Below are 25,713 nucleotides of genomic sequence, written 5' to 3' on the forward strand. Positions count from 1 at the left end.
TTCATGATCCTCCTGCCTCTACCCCTTAAGTGTTGGGATTCCAAACCTCTTCTCCCAGCACATGCGCTCTGCCCTCTTTGGTACTCCATACCACCGCCATTAACAAGAAACAGAAGTAGGGCTGTGACGAGGGAGAACTACCAAGGATCAGAAGCAGGGCCTCTCTATCATAGACTGGTGCTTTTCACACACCATACACACAGAGACACCATGCCACACACACACACACACGTGTCCACACACCACACACACACATGTCCACATGCCACACGCACAGTGTTCTAGGGCTGTACACTTCTGTCAATGGGTGAGTTGTAACCCTTTAAACTGCCTGGCAGGTTGTTGCAGCATCTGAGGAAATGCTGGCTTGCGCAGAAATCTATCCCAAGTCACAGCCACAGCCTCGTCCCCACTGGGAATGTGAGACTTGGACTAACCCCTGGCCTGAAAGCGATGCTGAGGCCTGGCACTGTGCCACCTCCTATCGGTTCTTCTGAGCATGGTGGGGGCGGACGGCAGCTCCACTGGGAGTCCTGGTCATGCAGAGGCAGGACTGGGCTCCCGGAAGCTTCGGAGTTGTCACCCATGATCTCCTCAAACCCCAGCATGGGGGTGAACTCAAGTGAACAAGTGGGACAAAAATCAGGCCAGGGCAAGCCAGGGAAGAGAGCAGAACGGAATGTGTCTTCTTTACTGAGCACCCAGAGGGCACCTCTGTGCTGACTCAGCAGCCAGTGGGGAACAAGGGTGGGGGGAGGCGGGAGGGCAGGGATTGGGCCGCCCACCCTCACTTCCAGTCCTTGAAGAATTGCTTGAAGATGAGGCTCTCTCGGCCCTGGGGCAGGATCTCCACCTGCAATGGGAGAAAAGCCTGGCTCTCGGGCTGCCCACCTCTGCTGCTGAGGAGGGAGAGGGCAAAGGATTGCAGTGATGGTGAGGAGCCAGACAGGCCGTAACCAAGGGAACCCACAGCAACACCTTGCCGGCGTGTCCCCTGAGAGACCCTCCTCTGTGGTTAAATAGTCCTGTCAGGCCCACGTTAGGCTGTCCTGCTACACAGGAGCCTAAGGTGCTGGGGCATTTCCCCTGGCATGCCATCACCCAACAAGTCCAAACCTTCAGATGACCTATGCTCACTAATATCACTAGATACCCCTCCACACACATTCACACTTGTGAGGTCTCCTAGAGGATTATGGGAAGAAACACTCTAAAGAGATATCTCATCTGCCGTGGTTTAGGAGGGAAGACAACTGTCCCCCGTGAGCAGACGACCCACCTCACAAATTCTCATAAGACCGTCTTCAGTATCCACAGTGTAGAACCACGTGGGCAGTCCCCCCACCAAACGCAGGGCCCTCCACGCTCTCTTTGGAGTGTCCCTTTGCTTGACTTTGCTAAATAAACTTCTGCTCAGACTGTCTGACTAACTTCGCTCATTGAAGAAGACAAGAGCCCTGCAATACCAGGGGAGAGGGTGCAAGCGGTCTAGGCCAGTCCTGAGAAGACAGAGATGAGAGCTGAGATCCCAGGACGCAGGCTGAGGAAACCGCTGCTGCTTCAAGGTCTGGGCTGACCTGTTTGGCAGGCGCCACCAATTAGACATCAGCCATATACCACAGGTGACTTCTGAGCAGGACGTGGTGACTCACGCCTGTAATCTCAGCACTTGAGAGGCTGAGGCAGGAGAGTTGTGAGTTTAAGGTCAGACAGGGACGCAGAGTGAATTCTAAGCTAATCTGGAAAGTGGAGTGAGACACTGTCTCAAAAAGGGAAGGGAGAAGCCGGGCATGGTGGTGCACGCCTGTGATCCCAGAACTCTGGGAGGCGGAGGCAGGTGAGTTTGAGGCCAGCCTGGTCTATAAGGTGAGTCCAGGACAACCAAGGCTACAAAGAGAAACCCTGTCTCAAATCTTAAGAGGGGGGACGGGAGCTGAGTACGTAGCTCAATTGGTAGGGTGCATGCTCGTCACGCACAAAGCCTGGTGCTGGGTGTGGTGGCACACACCTACAATCCTAGAACTTGGGGAGTCGGGTCCCAGGACGAGAGGTGGGGCGCATCCTCACCTGAGTGTTTGGCGAATATTTCATCCGAGAGATGAAGCCATCAGCCACTTGGAGAGCTGCCTGCCGTTCCTTCTCATTAGCTTTTCGCCCTGGGACATAGGAATGTGATCTCAGAATGAGAACAGGATGAGTGGGCCTGACTGGAAAGGGCTTGCCAGGCGTTCCTGAAGCTCTGCCTTCTGTCGCCAGCACCACAGAAAACCACCTGCAAGCTCCGCTCTGGTACTCAGGAGTGGAGGCAGGAGGATGAGAACTTCAAGGTCCTCTACATATCTTCAGCTGCAGAGAGTTCAAAGTCAGCCTGGGCTGCATGAGGCACTGGGGGATGGGGGCACTCTAGTCCCCTCCCCATTTTTCTTGAGGAAACCTAAGGGGCCCACAGAACACAGTTCTTAAAACAAATGTACCCACAGTACCCAAGAACGCTGAGGGGCTCCTTGGGGTATGAAGAAAGCCACATTGATACCTTTCCCAGAAAGTTGGCCGTTAAGCTAAGATTAAATAAGCAAATAATAAACAAAATATCTCTTCTGCCTGGATCAGCAGGATCTTCTGGCCCTGATCAAGCTCTTTTAGGAAGGATGAGCTTCCTCCTAGGCATCAAACTGCAACGCCAGAGGGCAGGGGCAATGGCTCAGTGGTTTGGAGCTCTTGCTTCCTCTTGCAGAGGACCTGAGTTTGATTCCCATCACCCACATGGCACTCAACCATCTGAAATTCCAGTTCCCGAGGATCCAAAGCTGTCTTCTGAGGACACTGCACACACATGGTTCACAGACATGCATGCAAGAAAAACACACATAAATACACATAAAGAAAAAGAAAAACTCTAGAGCCAGGGCCTCTCCTGCTCTGGGGCTCCTCACCTTTTGTGTGTGCGTGCACAGGTCACAGATACCACTGTCCTCTTATAAAATCTTTTCGAGTGAGACTAAATAGGACATGGAGTACAATTTCTTATACAGGCGAACAGACTCCCACAGGCCGAGAGCCAACACGCCCGCTGAGAAAATGCTTATAAAACCGAAGGCTGCACGGAATCCACCCACTTAGGCTGCAGTCCTTTGGACACCAACTGTGCTTCAAGCTCAGGCATTTAGACAAGGAAACAGAGCCATGCATGGCAGTCAGTTCTCTGGCCACTGTTAGAGTCCTGTGAGCTATGAAGGACACAGATGTGTCCTTCCTCTGTAACTAACCCACTGTTCTAGCAGCCATGGACGCTTGTCATCCTCCCTCCCAAGCTTCCTGTCCCACAGGTTCTTCTTCTCTAATGATTGCTCTCTTGGGACCCTCTCACAGACCTCTGGAATCTTAGCCTCCTCGGCTCCATGCCGTATGGTGCCCCTGCAGGAAGGAAGAGGCAGCCCCAGGGCAAGGGATGTAGCTCAGTTGGTAGAGAATCTACCTGGCATGCCCTGGGTTCCATCCCTAGCACCAGGGAAAATCAGGCACGGTAGAGCATGGTGGTGCATGCCTCCTTCACAGACGGAGGCAGGAGGATCAGGACTTCGAAGCCATCGTTGGCTAACAGGTCAGAAGCAAGCCTGGGCTACACAAGACCTTGTCTTAAAAAACAAATGGAAAGGGCTGGAAAGAAGGCTCAGGTGGTTAACAGCCCTCGCCGCCCTTGCAAAGGACCAGAGTCAAGTTCCCACACCTACATCAGGAGGCTCATAACCACTTTTAACTTCAGCTCCAAGGGATCTGACAGCCTCCTCTGGCCTCCATGGTACCCACAGGCATGTATGTGAGACAGAGCACATGCGTATGCACACAAAAATAAAAAAAAAATAAATAAATAAAGCAAATCTAAACAAAGGAACAACAAAAAAAAACCAGAACCTCAGCTGAAGGATCAGACTGCCCAGACCTTCCCGGGAACCAGCAACAGCAAGCAGGCTCCCAGGGTCATGCTGTCCCAGCCTTCCGTGGTCACAGCAAGCAGCCAGGCTCCTGCACACAGCAGCCTTTCCCCTGCCAGTACAATCTCTTGGAAAAACATGGCCTACACGTTTACCCTCTGCATAAAGCTCCCGCTGAGCCCATCAAACCTTTATGTCTACTACAGTTAAATAACACATGGCGCACAGGCACATGCCCAGGCTCCAACCCAGACCTGGTGAATCTGGGAAGGGCCTAGCCATGCACTGAATGGACCCTGGGAGTTCTGAGATCGGCTGAGGTTTTTAAAATGGCCCGGCCTGCTGGGTCAGGGCAGCTGCCGGGCCCTCAGGCTGGAGTGCCTAAGGCGGCTGCAGGGTCCCCACACCACAGCTGCGGGCCTCTAAGCCTCGCACAGAGGAGCCACACATACCCTTCCAGATGTAGATTTTGCCACAGAGCCCGTTGTCCAGAACAAAGCAGTCATCTGGAATCAGCAGTTCAGAGGCAAAGGGGCTGGAGTCAGCCACCTTGGTCAGATTCATCTGTCCAGTGGCATCAGAGACCTGGAGAAAAGTACAGTTCCCAGTGTGACACACACGTACACTCTGGCCCTCACCTTTAATGAAGGAATGGCTTACCCAGGCCCTCCCTAGTTGTATTTTCCAACAGTCCCAAGAAACAGGCAATTAGAACCTCCCCCTTCTCCCCCCTGCCTACCCCAAAAGCAATTCCAGACTGGACTGCTCTTGTCTATCACTGCAGTCCCCTAGGGAAGGAGGTGAATTCCACACTAGAAGCAAGTGCATGAGGTTCAAATCAAGACAGTCTCAGTATTAGCCTCCGGCCTTCACCAAGAAGCTGGAAGTGAATACCATCCTCAGAGAGCAGACATCTGCTTTTTCCCGCCCAGCTCTCCTCCAAACCCCACAGACCTACCTCATTCCTGGACCAGCCTTCCCGCAGCACCCCCTCCCTTCAGGCCCATGACCCTGCCACAGATGCTCTGCCAGGATCCCATGCCAGGCTATCCCCAGCAGGCCTGCAATGCTCACCTTGTACAGGGCTGCAGCCTGGGCGTTGGTCTGGTCCGCTGTGATGTCTTCCTCAGGGTTGCCCTCCTTCAGAGGAGGCTTAGGGCCCAGAACCTGCAGAGCCAGACGGGATTACTGGGGTTCTGTACCCAAATTTTCCAAGTCACCACGTGCAGGGCCACCTGTGACCTGCACTAAGGTATAGGGAAGTGGCAGGCCCAGCCCACCCCCCAGACAGCCTCCTTCCCCCAAGGCCGAACCCACCCAGAGGAACCTCTTATCCCCATCACACAAAGACACTCCACACGTGAGTCACAGGGCCGAGTAAGGCCCCAGGTAGGTCCCCCAATCCTTTCCCCTTCCTTCCCCCCTCCCCCTGCACCCCGTTGCCCTCTGTCAACCACCTTCATGCTCCCAGCTTATCACTGTCTCTCTTGGCCACAGTCACACCACAGCTCCCAGCTGCACAGGCCACCATCCCCAACCTGAATCATCTCGGCCGGCTCCTCCCCATCGGTGATGATTTCCACCTGGGCCTTGCCCTGCCGCTCGCTGTCCCTGATGGCCAGGGCCAGGTCCCTCGCCTTGTTGCGCTCCAGAATGTTGGATTTTCCACCACACCAGGCAAAGATGTTCTGCAAAGAAGCCAGATAGGCTCACCACAGCTTCTGTCCCGCCCCACCCCCCGCTGAAAAACCATCCCCAGGGGCAGGGCCAGCATGCCTGATGTGGTGACACATGCCTTTGATCCCAGTACTCAAGAGGCAGAGGCAGGTGCATGTCTGTGTATTTGAGGCCTGGTCTGTATAGTGGGTTTCAGGACAGCCAGGGCTAAACAACAAAATCCCAAGAAGCCAGGGGCTTTTCTACCATGGCCTTTGAGGAAGGCAAGGACAAAAATGCCACAACACTGCTTCCTGGGCTCAGGGGTTAAGAGGACCTGTGGCTCTTCCAGAGGACCCGGGTTCAATTCCCAGCGGACACAAGATGGCTCACAACCACCTATAGCTCCAGTTTCAGGGGATCCAATGCCCTCTTCTGAATTTCAAGGGCATGTGGTGCCCATATATGCATGCAGGCAAAACACCCATGCACATAAGTCCAAAAGAACAATAAGTTTAAAGAGCCCTTCTTGCCCTGTGCCATCTCTACATTGCCTGTTTTCCCTCCACATCGCCCGTTTTCCCTCCACATCACTCACTAGCATATATTTATGCTTTTTTCGTATCTTGTTTATAAATTATTTCCTGGGGCCAGGTGTGGTGGTGTATGCCTGTAATCCCAGCACTCAGGGAGGCAGAGGCAGGCAGAACTCTGTGACTTTGAAGCCAGCCTGGTCTACAAACGAGTCCAGGACAGCCAGGCTATACAGAGAAACCCTGTCATCCATCCATCCCTTTATCAATCTATCTATTTATTTATTTTGGTTTTTTGAGAGAAGGTTTCTCTGTATAGCTTTGAATGTCTGGGACTCACTTTGTAGACAGGCTGGCCTCAAACTCAGAGATCCGCCTGCCTCTGCCTCCCGAGTGCTGGGATTACAAGTGTGTGCCACCATGCCCAGCAAGAAACCCTGTCTTGAAAAACAAAAACAAAAAAAATTATCTCCTGGGACTTAAGAGCTGACTTAGTCGGGGACCTGAGTTCTGTTCTGAGCACCCACACTGGGCAGTTTGCAATTGCCTGTAACCCCAACTCCAGTGCCTCTCACTGGCCTCCGCTGGTATCCGAATTCACATGTACATCCCCCCCACCCCCAATGCCCTGGACTCACTCTATAGACCAGGCTGGCCTTGAACTCACAGAGATCTGCCTGCCTCTGCCTCCAGAGTGCTGGGACTAAAGGTGTGTGCCACCACACCCAGCACGTATATTTTTTTAATGTAATAAAATTACAAAAAAAACCTTTTTTCCAAAAAACCTAAACTTGTTTTTCAAAACGTTAAGACTTTCTGTTAAGCCACACTTAACAGAATATACCCTGGGCTACATGTAACCAAGGACCACAGGTCGGACATGGCTGAAACCGTATGGCAGGAAGCACACAAGCTCTGTGCAGATATGAGAGCACCGTTTGTACGAGGCTGGAGCATCTGAGGAGAGCATGGCAGTGTGTGGCCGGGCAACAACCCCTGCGGAGCTCTAAGGGCTGGCTAGGCGGGGCTGTCTTCTCTCGGACAGGACAGCTCGCCAGAACAGTCCATCCTCGCTTCTCAGCTCTTCTCCCTCCTCCCCAGCCCCCCAGCCTGTCATCATAGCCATCCACCCACCTGACCCAGGTCCAGGATGAAGCAGTCCCCGGTGTTGAAGCTGTCCCAGCTCAGCGCCCTCTCGGTGGCACGGATGTTCTTCTTCCCCTTAACCTGGTAGAGCTTCCTGATGGCTGCTGGGGCAGCCCCCGAGGTTGTCTTGTGAAAGGCGGACTCCACACCGCCTTCCTGCAGGCCAGAAGACTGGCTTGAGCGGCCTCACAGGCAACCCAGGGCCCCTGCCGTTCACCGCGCTCTGGGAGACACAACAAGGTGAAGACCAATCCCCAAGTGTGCCCAGGCCTGCCACAGGACAAAAGCCAGCCAGAAACGTGAGGTGGCTCTGAGAGAAAGCATGGGAGTGAGGGTTTGGGGTGGGGCTTACCCGGTACTTGAGGCCGCGTGGGAAGTAGCTCATGAAGAGGTCGGACTCATTTCCCTGGACCTCACGGTGCTGCACGGGCCGCTCCCCAAGCAGGCTGTTGAGGTGCACGGCCAGCACGGCACAGGCCCCCTGCTCATCTCGGGATGACTGCTGGCCTACCGTGAATGGGAGGTGATGGGCGAGGTCCCCGAGACCCCTGCAACCTCCATCCCTGCCTGGACAAACCCACGGAGACACCATTCCAACCCCTTTACCTATCCAGAGGTGCAGGTGGGAGGCCTCTTCCGGGCCATTGTGAAGCACTAGGTAGGAATCCCCAGAGAAGAAGATGCCATGGTTCTCTGGTGCTATGGGCACCGGCTTCAGCTTCTCCACACGCCATATGTGTAGGCCTGGGTGTTGGACCGAGGCTGGGAACGGAGAGCCACTGTGGGAAGAAATGGTTGCCAGTGGGCTCGAACACGGAGGCTGTGCAGGCCTGAGACTGAGGTCTGGGCTCAGTGAGAGCAGGCAGGAGGGAAGAGCAACCTGGGGAAGCGAAGGTGGGAAGAGAGCACAGACAGTGGGGCACACTGCCTACCTCTGTGGGATGGGTGTGTACATGCTGTTTTTCAGACCTGAAAAGAGAAGCCATGATTATCACAAGGGTCGGTACAAAGAGCTCTCTGTTGATCTGGGAAAACGTTAGCTGGTCAAGTATTCTCCTTCTGTTTTTGTTTTTGTTGTTGTTGTTAAGGTTTTATTTATTTATTTTGAGTAATCTATCTACATGTACACCTGCACACCAGAAGAGGGCACCAGACCTCATTACAGATGGTCATGAGCCACCATGTGGTTGCTGGGAACTGGATCTCTTAACCTCTGCGTCATCTCTCCAGCCCTTGACCGTAGGGTCTTATGCAGACTGGGTTGTCCTCGCCTAGGCTGTAAGCAGCTGAGGATGACGTGGGGTTAAGATGACACTCGGCGGTTAAAGCGCTTACATGGCAAATGTGAGGACCAGAGTTTGAATCCTCAGAGTCCCATAGACGTTGGGTGGGCTGCCCACAGGTAATTCCAGCCTCAGAGGGCAGAGACAGGAGACTCCCCAAAGCAAGAGCAAATCCAGCCACATCAGCAAGCTCTGGGTTTGACTAAGAGAACCCGCCTCAATGAACAAGGCGAGAGAGTGATAGGAGCAGGCCTGACATCACTGTGGCCCCTCCACACGAATGTGCACACACATGCAAGCATGCACAAACACCACACAGAGAGATTTACAAAATAAAAATTTTAAATTAAGGATGTGGTGGTGCACACTGCTGAGGCCTGGTCCTTTGGGCGTAAGTATAGCCATCTTTGTTTCAGGCCCACCAGCCACATCGTCTCAACTTGTTGCTGACATAAAAGAATCTCTGCATAAGGTTGACCAAAAACTATGTTTATGTTCAGCATACTCTGTGGCCTGTTGTTCCCAGCAATTCCCCAGCTGTAAGCACAGCTGGCCCCAACTGCCAGGCGCACTTTCAAGGTTAGCTAGAGCTGCTTATTAGCAAAATAACGTAAGTCAAAGCTCACTACCGTTTCACCTCACCTCCCCCCCCCCCCCGCGCCCATGAGCTAATTGTGGGTTCTGCACTGACTATGGAAAATGGGTTGATGTCCCAGTTAGGCTCCCGAGTTCCTTTTTGTATCCTTGGCCATGACCGGTCTCAGGGTTTTGGGGTGTTGCATCCCATCCATATGTGACTGAGACTGAAGTCAGAGTGGTTGTGTGGCTCTTCTTGCATTATAACACACATCTTTAATCCAGCACTCAGGAGGCAGAGGCAGGCGGATCTCTAAGTTTGAGGCCAGCCTGGTCTACAGAGAGAGTTCCTCGACAGCTAGGGCTACACAGAGAGACCCTGTCTCAAAAAAACAAAAACAAACAACAACAAAACCCATAAAACTACAAAACCTAATGACCAAATGAGGCTTGTGTGGAGAATGTAAAGTTAGCTCAACATCTGAACTTATATAATACATCTGAACCAATATAATATACCATCTTAACAAGCTTATATGATTTTTACATGTCTTTATGCATAATCCTATCAATGTATATATAGAAAGCATTTAGCAAAATTTTACATCCACTCCTGATTTAGAATAAACAAACCAACAAAAACGGAGCCAGCTGGGGCTACAGAGATGGCTCAGCAGTAAGAGCATGTGTTACTCTTGCCGAGGGTCTGAGTTCAGTTCCCAGCACGCACACAGCAGACAACTACCTATACTCCAGTTTTAGGGGACTAAACGACGCCTTTCTGGCCTCCAAGGGCACCGCATGCTCACGGTACACAGGCATACATGCAGGCAAAACCACCCACACACACTAAAATAAAAAAATCATAAAAATCTTAACAATTTAAGAGCAGAGGAAGGCCGGAGATGCGGCACCGTTGGCAGAGTGCTTGCCTAGCATGCAGGGAGTCCTGGGTTCAGTCCCCAGCACTGCTGAGCAGCCATGATGCATGTAGGTAACCCTGGCACTTGAAAGGCGGAGGCAGGAAGTCCAGGTCCTCTTCAAAGAATCTGAGGACAGCTTGGGAACCACGAGACCCTGTGAGGACAGAACTGGGGGCCTTGAACCCCGGCACTCAAAAGCAGTGGCAGGCAGATCTCTGCTAATTCAAGGCCAGCCTGGTCTACAGTGTCCCAGGCCAGCCAGGGATCCGGAGAGAGAAGGGGGTGGGGCCCTTAAGCAGGTTTCTTTAGTCTTTAAGTCTACTAAAAACAAAACCTTCTCGCGACGTCATCCTTCTCATTCTGGGAACTAGCTGTCCTGTACATCTCTCAGCATCTTCCAGGTCCAGAATGAGAACGCCATCTTTCTTTTGTAAATCAGTAGAGAAAATAATTCTTGGGTAAAAGATATTGTAATAAAGGGAGAATGCAAAGCTTTTGGGTTTTGTTGTTGTTAATACACCATGGTGTTTTTTTAATCTCAGAAAAATACAGTCCTAACAACATCACCCCTTTCATTTGTTCCCATCGGTAGCTGGTTTCTTTTTAGACCTCGAAATATGTACTGAAGTACATATATGTGCATGCTCCACTAACTAACAATGTTAATACGGAAGATTTGGCTTTCCCTTTCACCATCTGAGTTCTGGAGATCAGAGTCAGCCAGCCAGCCCGAGCAGCAAGCACCCACAAAGCCAAGTCTCAGACCCCAGGTTTTGTTTGTTTGTTTGTTGTTGTAAGACTTAAAAGACAGAGAATATCAGCACTTAATTTAGTGCATGCTTCCACCCAAGTAGTTTTGGGAAGAGGTGTCTTGTGGGACTCTGTGGGGGTGGAGGTACAGGGGACAAACACTACACAAAAGCACCAAGCAGATCCTGTGGCCTGGAGCTGCAGGAGCACAGAGGAGACCCTCTGAAGGGTAGCTGGGTCAGCCCTGAGTGCTGAGTCTGAGTAGGAAATGGGAGGAGGCAGGGCCGTGGTGAAAGATGTGGATGCCAGGGTAATGACCACTTTCCTTTTCATTACCAACCTCCCAAACAGAGGAAGGCATTTTTTTTTTTCCAGCATGACACTTCCCCAGGGAGAAGGGAACTGAGGATTCTCTGCGCCCCACAAACTCCATGGGCATGTGTCCACATGCCCTGCTGTGGGCAGCCCAGGCTGTGACTCAGATCGGAACTGATGAATAGCCTGCTCCAAACCCAAGCCAGGAATGAGACAGACTGAGCCCATCACTTCAGAACTGTTCTCAGTAGTTCTGTTACCAAATTGAGAAGCCGGTATGACTCAGAATCAGGTGCCCTCCACTCCAAGCCACCATGGGGTTCTGATGAGGGGGGTTAGCTGTCTCCTCCCTCATGACCATAGATGCTCATTAGAACCACCTCTTCAGCATGGGTAAGGTGGCTCCATTGGCAAAGGTGCTTGCTGACAAGTCTAATGTCTTGAGTTCCATCTTCAAGAACCACAGGACAGAAGGAAAACTGACACCGGAGAGTTGACCTCTGACCTCTGCATGCACAGCATGGCATGTGCACACATACATATACATACAACTAAATAAATAAATGTCAAAATAGCCTGGCACCTTCCAAAAGTGCAAAGACTCCCGCTAAACTCCATCACCCCATCTGAACCTAGGCCTTTCTAAGTACCTCCTGGCACAATCCAGTTTCAGCCAAAGACCCTTGAAAAATCAGTTCAGCTGCAAGCCCCTGTGATCCATATCCCATCATCCCAGATCTGGTTCCTCGGCTGGCACCATGCCCCACATGTCTGATCATCTGACTATCTTCAGCAAGAATCCTGTTAGGTTAGTTTGACAGAACCTCCCTCCCCGCTGGCGCTTTCTTTAGTAATTTTCCATGCACTGACCCTCACCTAGCTCCTTGTTTGCTCACACTGCACTGGGTGTAGAGACTAGTCTTTCTCCCACACTGCAGGGCCCTGGTTCCTGTACCTATAGCGATGGGGTTCCTGTACCTACAGAGATGGTCCTGTGGTAGCCATCCTTATAGTATAAGAAAGGGAATATTTTTGTTGTTGTTGTTGTTGTTGTTTTGTTTTTCTTTTATCTAATTTTCTTTTGGGACAGGGTCCCTTATAGCCTATGCCGGCCTTGAACTCACTAGGTAACCAAGGCTGACCTTGAGCTTCTGATCCTCCTGAGCTCACTCCCTCACCCCCTACCCCCGTGCTGCATCACCAGCATGCACCCCCAGATTCAGCTTATGCAAAGCTAGGAATCAAACCCAGGGCCATGTGCATGCTCGGTGGAACTCTGCCACCAGCTGCGTGCCCAGCCCTAAGGTTTAAGAGCATCAGGGCACAGGTCAGGAGGCTGCCTCCACAGGCCGGATGTTCACGGATGTTCACAGTGATCCGCGTAGTGCAGTGGGGGCTATGAGAACAGCTTGATTCCACCAACACCTGATGCACGGGGACTGTGACAGAGAGGAAGGCTTTTAAAACTCCCGACAGAGCCAGGCAGGCTGGTACAAACCTATAATCTCAACTAATTGGTAAACGGAGGCAGATGTATTAGAAGTTCAAGTCCAGCCTGGGCTGCAGAGTGTGTTTAAGGCCTGCCTGTGCATAATGCCAATCTCAAGACAAAAAGTAGAAAGAGGGCCAGGGCCATAGCTCAGTGGCACAGTGCTTGCCTAGGATGCATGAGGATCAGAGTTTAATTCCCACCCCCAAGGGTAGAGACCGGGACAGGAGTGCATGGGGGAACGCCGTAGTCCAGCTAAAACCCGCCCGCACCGGTGCAGGTTGGGGTCCTGCCTGTGTTCAGGCTTTCCTGGAGAAGGGTCTTCAGCTCTTGTGTCCTTGTGTCCCCACGCCTCCATCCCTGTGGGTACACATCAACCCCAGATGCCTGGGAGAGCAGACCACTCTGCAGCCTCAGCTCTTGTGGGAGCCTCCCCAGCCCTGTCCCAGCAGCCTCGGCTTGCAGGCTCGGCGCACACCCCGCCCTCTGTGTCAACAGCAGCAGGTGTGCCCTGATCCCCCGTCACAAGCATCCATGACAGTCTATTCCCTTCCGCTCATTCAAGATCTGCACTGGAGGGAAGCACAGAGATGAAGAACAGTCTGTGCCTGTGGCCTACCTAGAAGGCTCAGGGAAGCGGGGAGCCATCACATCCCATGAAACCGCAGACCAACTTCCTCCATGTAAGACTGTCACGTAAGCACAGACTAGCATTAGAAGGAGCCTTAGTGCTGGGTGTGATGACTTTAAAATCCCAGCACTCTGGAGGTGCATCTCTTCAAGTTCAAAGCCAACCTGTTCTACAAAGAGAGTTCTAGAACAGCCAGGAGGGATACACAGAGAAACCCTGTGTCTAAAAAAAAAGGAGCCTTGGTGTTTAGATAGTCCTCACAGTAACTTCTGTAGTTTCAGCCCTCTTTTCTTGGATGCTTCTGGTGGCGGGAACTCACCACTTTACAGGCAGCCTCTCCTCTCTCTTCCTTTGGGAGTGGGAGGCATTCTGGGAACTGACCCAGGGCCGTGGGGCACAGCTAGGAAGCACTGCCCCACTGAAGCGCATCGCCGATGGCCACCTCTTCTAGCCCCCACTCCCCCCAAGGCACAGTGTGATGAGTTTTAGAGACTCTCTCCCTGAGACCATGAGGCACCTTTGGAGCAGGAACTAGGGTTTGCCTCTAGACCTTTGGACACCCCGACTGTGCCCAAAGGTTGTGCTTGTTTCGGACTAGATGACACGGAAGCCTAGGGTCTCACATCCAGGCACAGCCTGCAGCAGCCTTAGGCAGAAAGACAGGGGCAAAAGGGTGTTGGGGGAAGACGTGTGCCCTGCTGGCTAACCTCAGATTATCTTTAAGGACACGCCGGGGGTTACAGGTGGGGATCGCTCCCACCTTCACAAAATGCTTGACCCCATATGACCCAATTGTGCAGCAGTGAGCCAGGACCAAGGAAAACCAAAGCTGCTTTTGCCCTCTTGGACCCTGATTCTCAACAGGTCACTTCCCCTCACAGTCCCTATCTGCCCCGTTAGCATGAACTGAAATAGCACCAGCCCTAAGGAGGAAATGGGGTGTCAACACAAGAAAGCACAGGACTTGCTGGACTGTGACCTATGCCCCTCAGAAGTGGAGCATAGCCCTGGACCCGCAGGACAGTACTTTCCCCACACACCAAAGCAGATCCTGCTCCTTGCACCCCAGATTCTCCCTTCAACTCCTTCCACACCGTTCCCTGAGGACCCTCTGCTGGAGGCTGGCTGAATGCCCTTCACGTAGCTGGACCTACCTCGCTCCTTCTCAACTCCCTCCAGGCCAGTTGTCTAGGCTAGGACAGTGCTATCTTGGGGACTGGCGCTGTCAGATCTGAGTTCACCTCCTGACAGGCCTCTGGGATCCCTCAGGAAGTCTGACACCACTTCCTACAGACCAGGATGAGCCCAGACCCTCCTAGCTCCTCCCCTGCAGCTGGAACACATCCCACCCCACCACGGCCCACTCAGCCTCGGCAGCTGCAAAACTGCAGGCAGATAATGATCTGTGCCTGACTTAGGCCTGGGGACATCCTTCCTGCCTGTTCCCAGACCTTAGCAGCCAGCCCTCACCTGTCCACCCAAGAGAGTCCCAGCTGGCCCCTCTCTACGGACCTCCCCCCTCCCCCCACTTTTACCTCTCCACAGGCCTTTCTTCTCTCTTCTCAGCCTGCCCCACCCTAGCTTCTTACTTCCCTCTTCTCCACTGGGCTGTCCCACCCACCTGCCCCACCCATAGGAAGGCTCAGTGCTCTGAGGTCTAAGGATTCAGGAAAGCAAGCTCCAAGACTCAGCAATGCCTAGAGAAGGCTGTTTCTCAGACAGCCACTGTGAGGCTAGAGCCCACCACAGTCTCACCACAGAGGCCTCAGGCAAGGCAGGTTCTGAACAATTTCAAGTCAGACTAGCAAGGAAAGCCCCATTCCACTCACCAGCCCAGGCAGGCGCATCTGGCCTGAGTCGGCTCAGCCTCTGCCACAGCTGGTTAGTCATATTTCCTGGGTTGGGTCATTGGCCCTACTTTTTTTCTCCCCCCTGACTAGTCATTGTCTTGAGTACATTTGACTTTTTTTTTTTTTTTTTTTGGTTTTTCAAGACAGGGCTTTTCTGTTCTGGAACTCACTCTGTAGACCAGGCTGTTTTTGAAGCAAAGTTTTGTGTGTTGGTTCATTTTGGTGTTTTGTTTTATTTTGTATTTGAGACAAGCTCTCACGTAGTCCGACTAACCTCAGGATTACATGTATAGAGGCACCATGTCAGGTGCCTTGACATATTATATGAAGGCTCTCCGTGCACCAGAGTCTCAGAGACTACCCCCTAGTGGTGCATGCCTTTAATCCCAGCCCTCGGAAGGCAGAGGCAGGTGGACCTCTGAGTTCCAGGACAGCCAGGACTCCACAGACCCACTCCCCACCCTTCAGGCCGCTCTCATTCACCAGATGTCCACTGTCACAGTCTGGACACTGGAGGTCTAGGAAGCATCAATAGAAATAGAATGGTCAGCCAGCAGTGGCACATCTGTAAAATCAACACTCTCCAGTAGAGACTGGAGAATCAGATGTTCAAAGTCACGCTCAGCTACATAGAGAGTTCAAAGCCAGCCTGGGGTACATGAGACTCTGTTTAGAACCCTTTCTCACATCCTAGAAGAAGAAGCTAATAAGCACGATCAAGCCAGCCAGAATTATGGAACAAAACCATGTCTCAAGCGAGACAGACAGAGACAGAGAGACAGACAGTATGGTTTCAAGCTGGACTCAAAGCATCAACCTCTCCCTTTGCACAGTCACAGGACCATAATATATGATCAATCTGGTCTAAGTTGCTGGCCCCATGAAGGACCCTGGGGCACAGCCCAAAGCCACATAGGAAGCAGGAGGCTGAGCCAAGGAGGCTCCCATTCCCTCCTGAATCCCTAAAGCAGTGGTTCTCAACCTTCCTAATGCTGTGACCCTTTAACACAGTTCCTCATGTTGTGCTGACACCCAGCCCTAAAATTATTTTTGTTGTCACTTCATAACTGTAATTTTGTTACTGAAATGAATCATAATGTAAATATTTTTAGTGATAGAACCTTGTCAATGGGTTGCAACCCACAGGTTGAGAACCACTGCCCCAGAGGAAAAAAGATGAAAATCTGGGTGAGGCCCAGGAGGGCAAGTCCCCAGTGGGCAGCCACACTTGGGTGGCTCAATGCCCAGGGGCTCTGGCAGGCCTGTCCGGGAAAAGTGTTGGTCAATAGTTGGTTCCAGATAGGGCTTAATGTTCAGATCAAGGCCTTGGCCTAGTAGTTAAGACCAAAAGCAAACCTTCCTGATATTCCGACCATCAAGCCATCTGATATATCTGTCTGCTGGGGTAAAAGCACTTGCTGTACAATGATGACCAGAGTTCAATCCCCAGAACCTACAGTAAAGGAAAGAATAGATTCCTAAGATGTCCTTCAGGATGGTAGAGATGGCTCAGAGGTCAAGAGCACTGGCTGCTCTTCAGGAGACTGGAGTTTGGTTCCTAGGAGCTGTGTCTGAGACCTCACAATGGCCTACAACTCTAGCTCTAGGAGAGCTGACTCCCTCTTATGGCCTCAGAAAGCACTGCATTCATATTTGTATATACAGAGAGACATGTTGAGTTTCGTCAACTTAGCACAAATCTAGATGTACCTGGGAAGAGGGATCCTAATTGAGAAAAGTCTCCGAAAGACTGGTCTGTAGTGAAGTCTGTGGGGTATTGCCTTGATTACTGATTGATGTGGGATGGTCCAGCCCACTGTAGGCAGTGCCACAGTTGAGCAAGGTGGTCCTGGGTGTTATAAGAAAGCAGGCTGAGAAGCTGTAAGGAGCAAGTCAGTAAGCAGCGCTCCTCCATGGCCTCTGCATCAGCTCCCGCCTGCAGGATCCTGCCCTGGCTTCCCTCAGTGGTAAACTACTACCTGGAAGTGTAAAATGAAATAAACCCTTTCCTCCCCAGGTTGCTTTCAATCATGGCGTTTTATCACCACAACAGAAACCCTAGCACACATCCACAAATAAAAAATGATAATAAAATAAATCTAAAGAGATTTACAAAGAAAGAAAATTGTACTCTAGCCTCCCTATGTGCTGTGACATGAACACACACATGATGAATAAACAAAACTCAAAAAAAAACAAACCATTAAAACTTCTCTCTAAAAACCCAGTTTGTGGACCTTGAGGGATGGATCAGTGGCTAAGAGCAACGGCTGTTCTTTCTGAAGACTAAGGCTCCATTCCAGCATCCACATGTAGGGCCACAACTATCTGCAACTCCAGTCCCAGGGGATGGAATGCCCTCTTCTGGTCTCCTCAAGCACCAGGCATGCACACTGCATACAGACATATAGACATACATGCAGGCAAAATGCCCACACACATAAAAAAAATAACAATGAAGAAAACACAGCTTCTAGCTGGCATCTGTGTAGAATATTTGATCCCATTGTGAACCCCCAGCTTGCCAACTGTTTGTTTGGTGTGGTTCAGCCCTAATACACACCTTTAACCCAAGAACTTTCTGTTTATTTTAGACAGGGGATTATGGTGTGGCTCAGCCCTAGCACACATCTTAAATTGAAGAGCTTTCTGTACACAGGTCAAGAGGTGGAGCAAAAAACCAGCTGACAGGGATTAACAGAAAGGAGGGACTAGGAGAGAAGAGTATTTAAGACATCTTGGAAAAGAAGGAGGAGCTCTTCAGCTCCTTAGCTTTAGCTCTCCAGCTCTTGGGCTTTTAGTTGTTGGATTTCTCCTCCTGGGCTGTTGGCTGAGCTGGCAGGCCTGTTTTTTCCTGGGCCATCAGCTGAGCTAGAAAATTTTAGCTTTGGGTTTTGGGCCTTTTCCTTCTGGACTTGAGCTGAATAGGAAGATCAGCTGGTTACTTTCTCTGCCTCTCTGAGGTTTTCACCCCAGCATCTGGCTCCTGAGTCTTCATTGGTAAAATAGAACGGTAGGGATTTTCCTTTTTCATAATAGCAAGCATCCAGTGTCTCCAAGGCTAAATGACAGCCTTAAAATTAGGGTAGTCTGAGCAAGAGATCACAGCAAAGCCTTGTCCCTGACAGAACCACAAGCTGGGCAGAGAGCTTGCTAGAAAGGTTAAGAGTTGGCCTCAGCAGGATGGTAGGGGCCCACGCCTTTAATCTCAGCGTTCAGCAGAGACAGGCAGATCTCTATGAGTTTGAGGCCAGCCTGGTCTACATTGTGAGCCCCTGGACAGCCAGGGCTACACAGAGAAATCCTGTCTCGAAAAACAAAGAAGACTTTTAGGACTGGGACATATCTCAGTTAGAGTGCTCCAATAGCAAGCATGAAGCCCTGAAATGGATCACAGCCTGGGGTAAAGATATAAAGGCCAGGGAGAAGGGTTAGCCGGTAAAACACCAAGCCTGAAGACCTGAGTCCGAGTCCCAGGACCCACATGGTGGAAAGAGACATGAGAGTCTACGAGCTGGAGTGGTGGGGCATGCCTACAGTCCCAGCACTTGGAGGTGGAGGCAGCAAGAGCAGAAGTTCAGAGGCATCCTTGGCTACATACAGAGCGTGTGTGGAAGGTGCCCTTCCTACTTACCGCTGCACTTGCTCAGGTCCGTGATTCACCTTCTTGGAGCCTCCTTATGTCCAATCTGTAAGCTGGGCACACAGATAAAGGTGAAGGCTAAACAAGATGTTACAGTTAACGCTCAGTAAATCTGACTCGTTTTTAAAAAATTACATTTGTTTATTTGTTATTTATTGTGTGTGTGGGTGTCATGTGCATCCTACAGCTCCAGGGTGGAGGTCAGGGGACAGAGTATGGGAGCTGGTTCTCTTCTGTCGTGTGGATCCTGGGAATCAGATTCAGGTCTTTAGGCTTGTGTCCTTACCAGCTGAGCCGCATCAGGACCCTGTTTCTCTTCAGTCTGCCATTCATGTCAGCGCTGACAGTAAACATGGCTGAAATAACTTCCTAGGGCCCTAGCAATCCCCATTTCTTCCCAAGCTTAGTGGTTACACTGCTGTGGAAAGAGTTAAACCAAGGGTTCCCTCCCTCTCCCCGAAACACCTCTCCTCCCTTCTCCCCTACCCCCCTCCCTGTGAGTGCTCAGATCCATGGGTCCTGGCTGTACTAGTGTAGAAGCTAGCAGGCTCTCAGTTGAGACCCTACGTACATACCAGGGAACAAAAATGGATGAAAAATCACAGTTCACTACACTTGAGCTGGTGATAAGAGGGTCCTATCACCCAGGGAAGAAACATTTATTTAAAAAAAAAAAAAAAAAAAGACTGTTGAGGCTGGAGGCTGGTTCAGTGGTCAGAGGACCCAGTGTCAATTCCCAGTCCCCACATCAAGCCGCTCACAACCACCCGTGAGTCTAGCTGCAGGAGATCTGATGCCGTTCTAGCCCCCGCAAGCAGACACACAGAATACACATAATTTAGAAAGAAGGGAAAGAAAGACTCGCTGACGATGGGTAATTTAAGTGTGGTGGTTCACACCCATAGTCCTAGCACTTGGAAGGTGAAGGCGGGAGAATCAGGTTTGACCTCATCTTTGGCTATGCAGTGAGTTTAAGGGAGTCTGGGCTACCTGAGACACCGGTTCAAAGAAGCAGACCAACAAAAAGTTATAACAGAAAAAGAAGGGACTTGTTTCTTTTTAAGACCCTGGGTGGTTACCCACCCCACCCTGCTCCTGCTCTGCCCTACCCACAACTCCCAGATGCAAGCTCGGCCCACGAAAACGGGAAAGTGCTCTGCAGGAGGCTCTACCCACCTGATCGCGCCTCCTGGATTTGGATAAATCCAGTCGAGCTTTCACCCCTAGGAGCCTGGGAAGTTGCGCGACAAGGAACCGGGCACCCCGGGGACCCCCAGAGTGCCCCCGCGGACCTCGGAGAATTTATCCCCCAGAGCTGGACTTGCTTGCCCGAGGGGGTTCCGGAGGCTCTAGACACAGTTGATTTGCTGGCGACCACGCCTCCACCCCTCCTGAGTCACCGAGAAGGACTAAGTGGCTGGGGCTGGCTGGGGGCGTTCCCTTCCTTTCCGGCAACTGCGTCCCTAGAGACCTAGGGTGGGGCATGGTAGGGACCCCAGGGCCAGGAAAGCTAAAGTTCACCATACTGTGGGAAAACCGGGGCCGAGGAGAGCAGCTTTCAACTCCCATTCAACGCATAGGTCCTTACTCTCCGTTAGGGTACCAACCTCTGCAGTTCCCTGGAGCAACCAGTACTTGGTGTTTGTTTGTTTGTTTGTTTGTTGTTTGTTTCTCTGTGTAGCCCTGGCTGTCCTGGAACTTGCTCTGTAGATCAGGCTGGCCTCAAACTCAGAGATGGGACTGCCCGCCTCCCGAATGCTGGGATTAAAGGCGCCCCCAGCTAGCACTTGGTGCCTTCAGTGAGATCTCTCCGGCCAGGGATGCCCCTCACTGGGTGGAGTGCTTGCTTAGCATTCAGGGAGCCTGGGTTTGATCCCCCGCACTACACACACCGGGTCGTGCATGCTTGTGATCCCAGCACTTGGAGGATCACACACACACAAGTAAATTAGTAAGTGTAATTTTTAACAAACATGATCTTTCATGTTACATCCTTCACCATTATTCCTACTTCAGTGAATTCTTGGGGAGGATCAGAAAGGAGCCCGGACTTTAATGCAGGCTGGCCTGACCTGCCTCAATGCATCCTTCTCCCCTTCTCTAATTCAAAACCAAACAGACCAGCAGTGTCTGCTACAGAGCACAGCACGCAGACACACTCGTGATTCATCCCACAAAGCCGCTCTGTGTTTGGAGAAGCAACTGTGCAAAGGACAAACAGAGTCCGGGTTCCCTGAGGCCCAGTGACTGGGTTTGAAAGAATTTACACCCCGACTCTTTTCTTGGCTAGCTGGGTAGCCCAAGCAGTCACACCCCACTGAGGAAGGTTAGGAATGACCTATCTGGGCTGGTGGTGGCTTTTTTTTTTTTTTTAGGTCTCACTGTGTCTGCCTGGAATGTTGTATGTAGGCCAGCCTTGAACCCACAGAGCCTGCCTCTTCAGCCCGCTCAGCGCTGAGGTACAGACATGCACCACCACACCCAGCTTTGTTTTCTAGTTTTCACAGCTGCGACACCCATGTAACCCACATCCCTTCCGAGATGCCGCCCCCAGAGAATGTCCTGTCACAGAGCGGATTACCGCGGTCTCCCACCACGCTGTTGGCACATGTGGCCCAGGGACAATGTCACGTCTTCCCTGCAACGCCAGCACCCAGCATAGTACTCAGGAGATGATAATACTAAAATAACTACAATTTCTGAGAAAAGTTCCTAAGCAGCTCAAGCTGACCCGAAGTCCCTATTCAGCCTTAGATGACCTTGAACTTGTGATCTTCCTGCCTCATCCCCAGTGCTGGGTTTGTTTATGCAGCTCTGGCTTCTCTCATTCATGTATGCTAAGCAAGACCAACACTCAGAAGCGTTTATTGACTGTCTTAACAGATGGTGGTCAGAACTCCCACGTTACAGAACTGCCCCGCTCCATAATCACCAAGACAGCTTGTTCTCTTGTAAGGCAAGGACAGACCTAACCTTCCTGCCACACTGTGACCCTGAGGAGCTGGGGGGGGGGATGTCTTGAGGGTTAATTTGCTGTTGACCTAACCTTCCTGCCACACTGTGACCCTGAGGAGCTGGGGGGGGATGTCTTGAGGGTTAATTTGCTGTTGTTGTTGGTCCTTCTCTCTGTGTGTCTCTGTCTCTCTCTCTCTGTCTGTCTGTCTCTATCTCTGTTTGTTTCACTCCAAGGCAATCATTTTTTGCAAAAGAATGATATGCCAAGACCCAGACGAGCTGGCACTCACTGAGTCATCTACCTAGACAATCCCCTCCTCTTTTCTCTTTTGATCCAAGGTCTTTCCAGGGAACCTGAAGTGACCGTCCTGTCTCTGCCTCCCACGTGCCGGGATGACAGGAATGTGCCATCACACCCAATCTGTTCTCTAGATATTTGGGGAGACTATGTTTTGGTTTTTACTTAGTGTGTATATATGTGTTTATGTTGTGAATGTATGCTCATGTATGTGCAGGTGTGTGGGCACATGTGTATGGAGGAAAAAAGGTCAATGTCACATGTCTTCTATTGTCTCTATTTGTTGTTGTTGTTTGAGATAGAGTTTCTCCTTGTAGCCCTGGTTGTCCTGGAAATAGCTCTGTAGACCAGGTTGGCCTCAAACTCACAGAGATCCACCTGCTTCTGCCTCCCACGTGCTGGAATTAAAGGTGTGCGTCGCCACCACCCGGCTTCTCCATTATTTTCAGAATTATATTTTATTTATGTGCATGAGTGTTTTCCTGCATGCATGTCTGTGTAGTAGATACATACCTAGTGCCAGAGGAGGTCAGAAGAGGTCATCAGATCCCTTGGAACTGGAGTGACTGAGGGCATGAGCCAAGAAGTAGATGTAGGTTCTGGAAACTAAACCCTGACCCTCTGCAAGAGCAGCAAAAGCTCCTTCCCATGGAAGGAGCTCTCCAGCCCCTACCTTTTTGGAGCTCTATTTAGCTAGACTGTCTGGCTAGCAAGCTGGCCACCTCTTCACACAACTTCGGTGTTACAAGTCTGAGCAGCAGAGATGCCTGTTAAGAGTGGGAGGGATCCAACTCATGTTTTCATGTTTGTGCAACAAACATTTTACCTGCTGAGCCACTTTGCACATGGCTCTGTTTTTGTCCTTTTTGACACCAAGTGTTATGTAACCCAGGCTGGCCTTGAACTCTCTCTCTGTAGCTGAGAATGACCTTGAACTCTTGCTTTTGCCTTAGCACCCTAAGTGCTGGGATTGCAGCAGTCACCACCACTCCAGATTCTTTTCATTGTTCTTTTTTTAATTTTTATGTCGTGTGGTGTTTTATATGCACATATATCAGTGCATTACCTGCTTCCCGCAGAAGCCAGAAGAGGGTATCAGCTCCCCAAGGACTTTCACAGAGAGTTGTGAGCTGTCATGAGGTGCTGGGACTAGAATCCAGGTCCTCTACAAAAGAGCCAGAGCTCTAAACTGCTGAGCCATCTCTCCAACTCCCTTTTTAGTTCTTTCTTTTGAGACAAGCTGTCACACTGTTACCCAGACAGGCCTCAAATTCACTGTAATCCTCCTGACTCAGCCTCCCTAGTGCTAGGATTATAGTCAGGAGTCACTAGGAGCAGCCTGACACGAGGCCCTCTCTGGGCCTTAGTTTTCATCAGTGAATGAAAGCCCAGCCTCGGAGACTCTCTTCAGGCTCCTTTGACTGCAATCCAGAGGCACAGTGCAGACTGAGAACCCTGCTGCTGGGAAGGAGGTAGGCAAGCAAAGCGAATAATTTAGCAGATTAGGACTCACTGTTGTTTGGGCTATGCACACACCCCTCTTCTATCACAGTATACCTGGATGTCGCAGACCCTTACCTGAAAATAGTATGTACTCTCCTTTCCGTATACTACCTAGCAACGTCTTGGCAACCTAGGACTCCCACTGCGACTCCCACCAGCATCAGGCTGCATACATACCTCCGATTTTGGTGTGAACCTCTCACATGCTTTACAGCTTATTAAGTATCCCCAGCCTCACACAAACCCATTTATTTGGTTCTCAAAGCAAACTGTGGACCAGCATTCAGTAAAATGCTACTGTACAAGCATGCGGCCTGAGTCCAATCCCCAGCTAATGAGTGTCTGCCATCCCAGAGCTGGGGAGGAGACACAGAGAGACAGCAACACAGAAAACATAAATCCCTGCATGGAGACAGCTTAAAAAACCAGCTGAATGGATAGAGAGTTCATCAGACTGGTGGGCTGGAAGACCTGGATGCTGAAATGGACATTTGCTGAAGGACAGATGGTCAGGACTGCGTCAGTGGCTGAGGGGATCTTCGTAAGGACGTTTGGACTGATAAGTTTGTGGGACTGGTAGTTGTTTCTTTTGTAAAGTTAAACTCTGTACAATTTTTAGCTTAAACAGGGGAAGTTGTAGATGAATTTTAATTCAGAACATGGCTGTTCTGGCAAGAGATCTTATCCAAAGATCTTCTAGGTCTGTGTGATCTGGCTGGAATACAAATACACCAAATACAAATACATTCAGGAGGCAGGCAAGCAGATCTGAGTTCAAGGCCAGCCTGGTATACAGAGCAAGTTTCAGGTAAAGAAAAGCTTAGGTCCAGGTGTGGTGGTACCTCAGGAAAATAAACGTTCCTTTTACAGACATGGTTGTCATTCCTGGAATAGGCATTTGTAGTTAGAACAAAACCCTTCATAGTTAAGGTTGCAGGTGGGGCATAGCCCAATCTTTGAGAAACAGAGGTTTAATCATAAACAGGAATGAACCTAGTTTGTGTTTACTATTACACAGCTTTTAAGACTAGGATGGTAGCAATGGTTCTTCAAGAGCAATGTTTGTCCCACCAATTTCTTTCTTTCTCTCTCTCTTTTTCTTTCTCTTCTCTCCTCTTTCTCCTCTCTCTTTTCATGGCTGAGGACCAAACCCAGGGCCTTATGCTTGCTAGGCAAGTGCTCTACCACTGAGCTAAATCCCCAACCCCTCCTGCCAATTTCTTGATCAGAGTCTTCCTTGGCAAAGTAATTAAGAAATTTGTGAAATTACTATTTATCAACCAATCCTATAAGATAATGAACTTGTGAGTACAACCAGTCCTGGACAGGGTTGCTCGTTATTTCAGGATACCATTGATCACAGAACAGAAAAGACCCCAGACCTTTGACTTAATTCATTTTTGCCAGGCGGGGTCTCCAGGATAAGCCCTTCCTGGAGAAAGACTAAACCCTGGCGGAGAATTCCCCTGATAGCGCTTCTTCGACCCAGAATCTGGTCCTTCAGTTTACCCAGTGGTCACAAACAGGGCCCCTGGAAGTCCAGAACTGGACCCCAAGGTCTTCCAAGCATAAAGCCTGTGAACTACAAGTCCCAGCAGGCAGTGGGCTGCAGGACAGGAAAGACACATTTAACACACGCACACACTCACGCACGTGCGCCGGCCCCGCTCCCACCAACTACAAATCCCAGCAGGCAGCGGGATGCGAGGTGCGGCCTAGAGTCCCATCTTTTCCTCCGGAAGTGGAGTCAGGCAGGTGGCGTTCCTTGCGGGGAGGGGCTGCTGGCCGTGGAGTAAAAGCTGCTGGTGAGAGGGCGGTGGGTGCCGGCAAGGACCCACAGTAGGCATACAGTAGGCACATATTGCGCCCCCTTGATTTTGATTCCATCACCTGGGCTGACTCCTTGTTCAGGAGGGAGTTGCAGCCCAGACCCTGAAGCGGGCTTGAGCTTGTTCGGGACCTTGTATGGCTTGCAAGGCTCTGGAGAAGGCCAGGAGAGGCCTGAGCCTTCCTTGTCCCCGGAATGTAGATCCTAGAGATGTGAGGTTCTAACCCTGGGCGTCAGGATGAGACGCTACTAGGGGCCAACAACCAAGACACTGATCCAAGCATCCACTCTCTCAAAGGCCTCTCCCCACAACCCAAGTGCCACAACTCTTGTCCTAACTTCCCAGGTTGCCCAAATAGCCTGTGAGATGCTGAAGAAGGGACTTACCCGAGCCCTTCAGTG

At 50.9% G+C, this 25,713-nt stretch overlaps 1 protein-coding gene across 6 annotated transcripts; it reads right to left on the reverse strand.

The window, feature by feature from the left end:
• Nucleotides 1-662: 662 nt before the first annotated feature.
• On the reverse strand, nt 663-25,713 carry Capg (capping actin protein, gelsolin like). Of its 6 annotated transcripts, none has more exons than XM_060383527.1 (11): nt 25,699-25,713; nt 18,719-18,780; nt 8,200-8,236; nt 7,874-8,046; nt 7,620-7,774; nt 7,256-7,423; nt 5,471-5,620; nt 5,007-5,099; nt 4,385-4,517; nt 2,068-2,156; nt 663-853 (listed from the first exon to the last, which is right to left on the reverse strand). In XM_060383527.1, exons 3-11 carry the CDS (start codon nt 8,220-8,222, stop codon nt 788-790), a joined length of 1,050 nt encoding a protein of 349 aa, XP_060239510.1. In that variant the 5' UTR covers nt 8,223-8,236; nt 18,719-18,780; nt 25,699-25,713; the 3' UTR covers nt 663-787. The 6 variants fall into 6 exon arrangements, with proteins under 6 accessions (XP_060239510.1, XP_021509737.1, XP_021509740.1 ...); XM_021654062.2 differs by lacking the exon at nt 25,699-25,713 and adding an exon at nt 19,904-20,084; XM_021654065.2 differs by lacking the exons at nt 18,719-18,780; nt 25,699-25,713 and adding an exon at nt 15,064-15,120.

Source organism: Meriones unguiculatus, chromosome 5 (assembly GCF_030254825.1).
Source record: "Meriones unguiculatus strain TT.TT164.6M chromosome 5, Bangor_MerUng_6.1, whole genome shotgun sequence".
Taxonomy (NCBI): Eukaryota; Metazoa; Chordata; class Mammalia; order Rodentia; family Muridae; genus Meriones; species Meriones unguiculatus.

What these genes read in the sequence shown, in the direction of transcription:
- Capg (XM_060383525.1), bottom strand. An exon ending in TACACACCCATCCCACAGAG is followed by an intron (nt 8,047 to 8,199) that starts GTAGGCAGTGTG and finishes TTCTTCCCACAG; the next exon opens with TGGCTCTCCGTTCCCAGCCT. An exon ending in CAAAATCTACATCTGGAAGG is followed by an intron (nt 2,157 to 4,384) that starts GTATGTGTGGCT and finishes CCTATGTCCCAG; the next exon opens with GGCGAAAAGCTAATGAGAAG.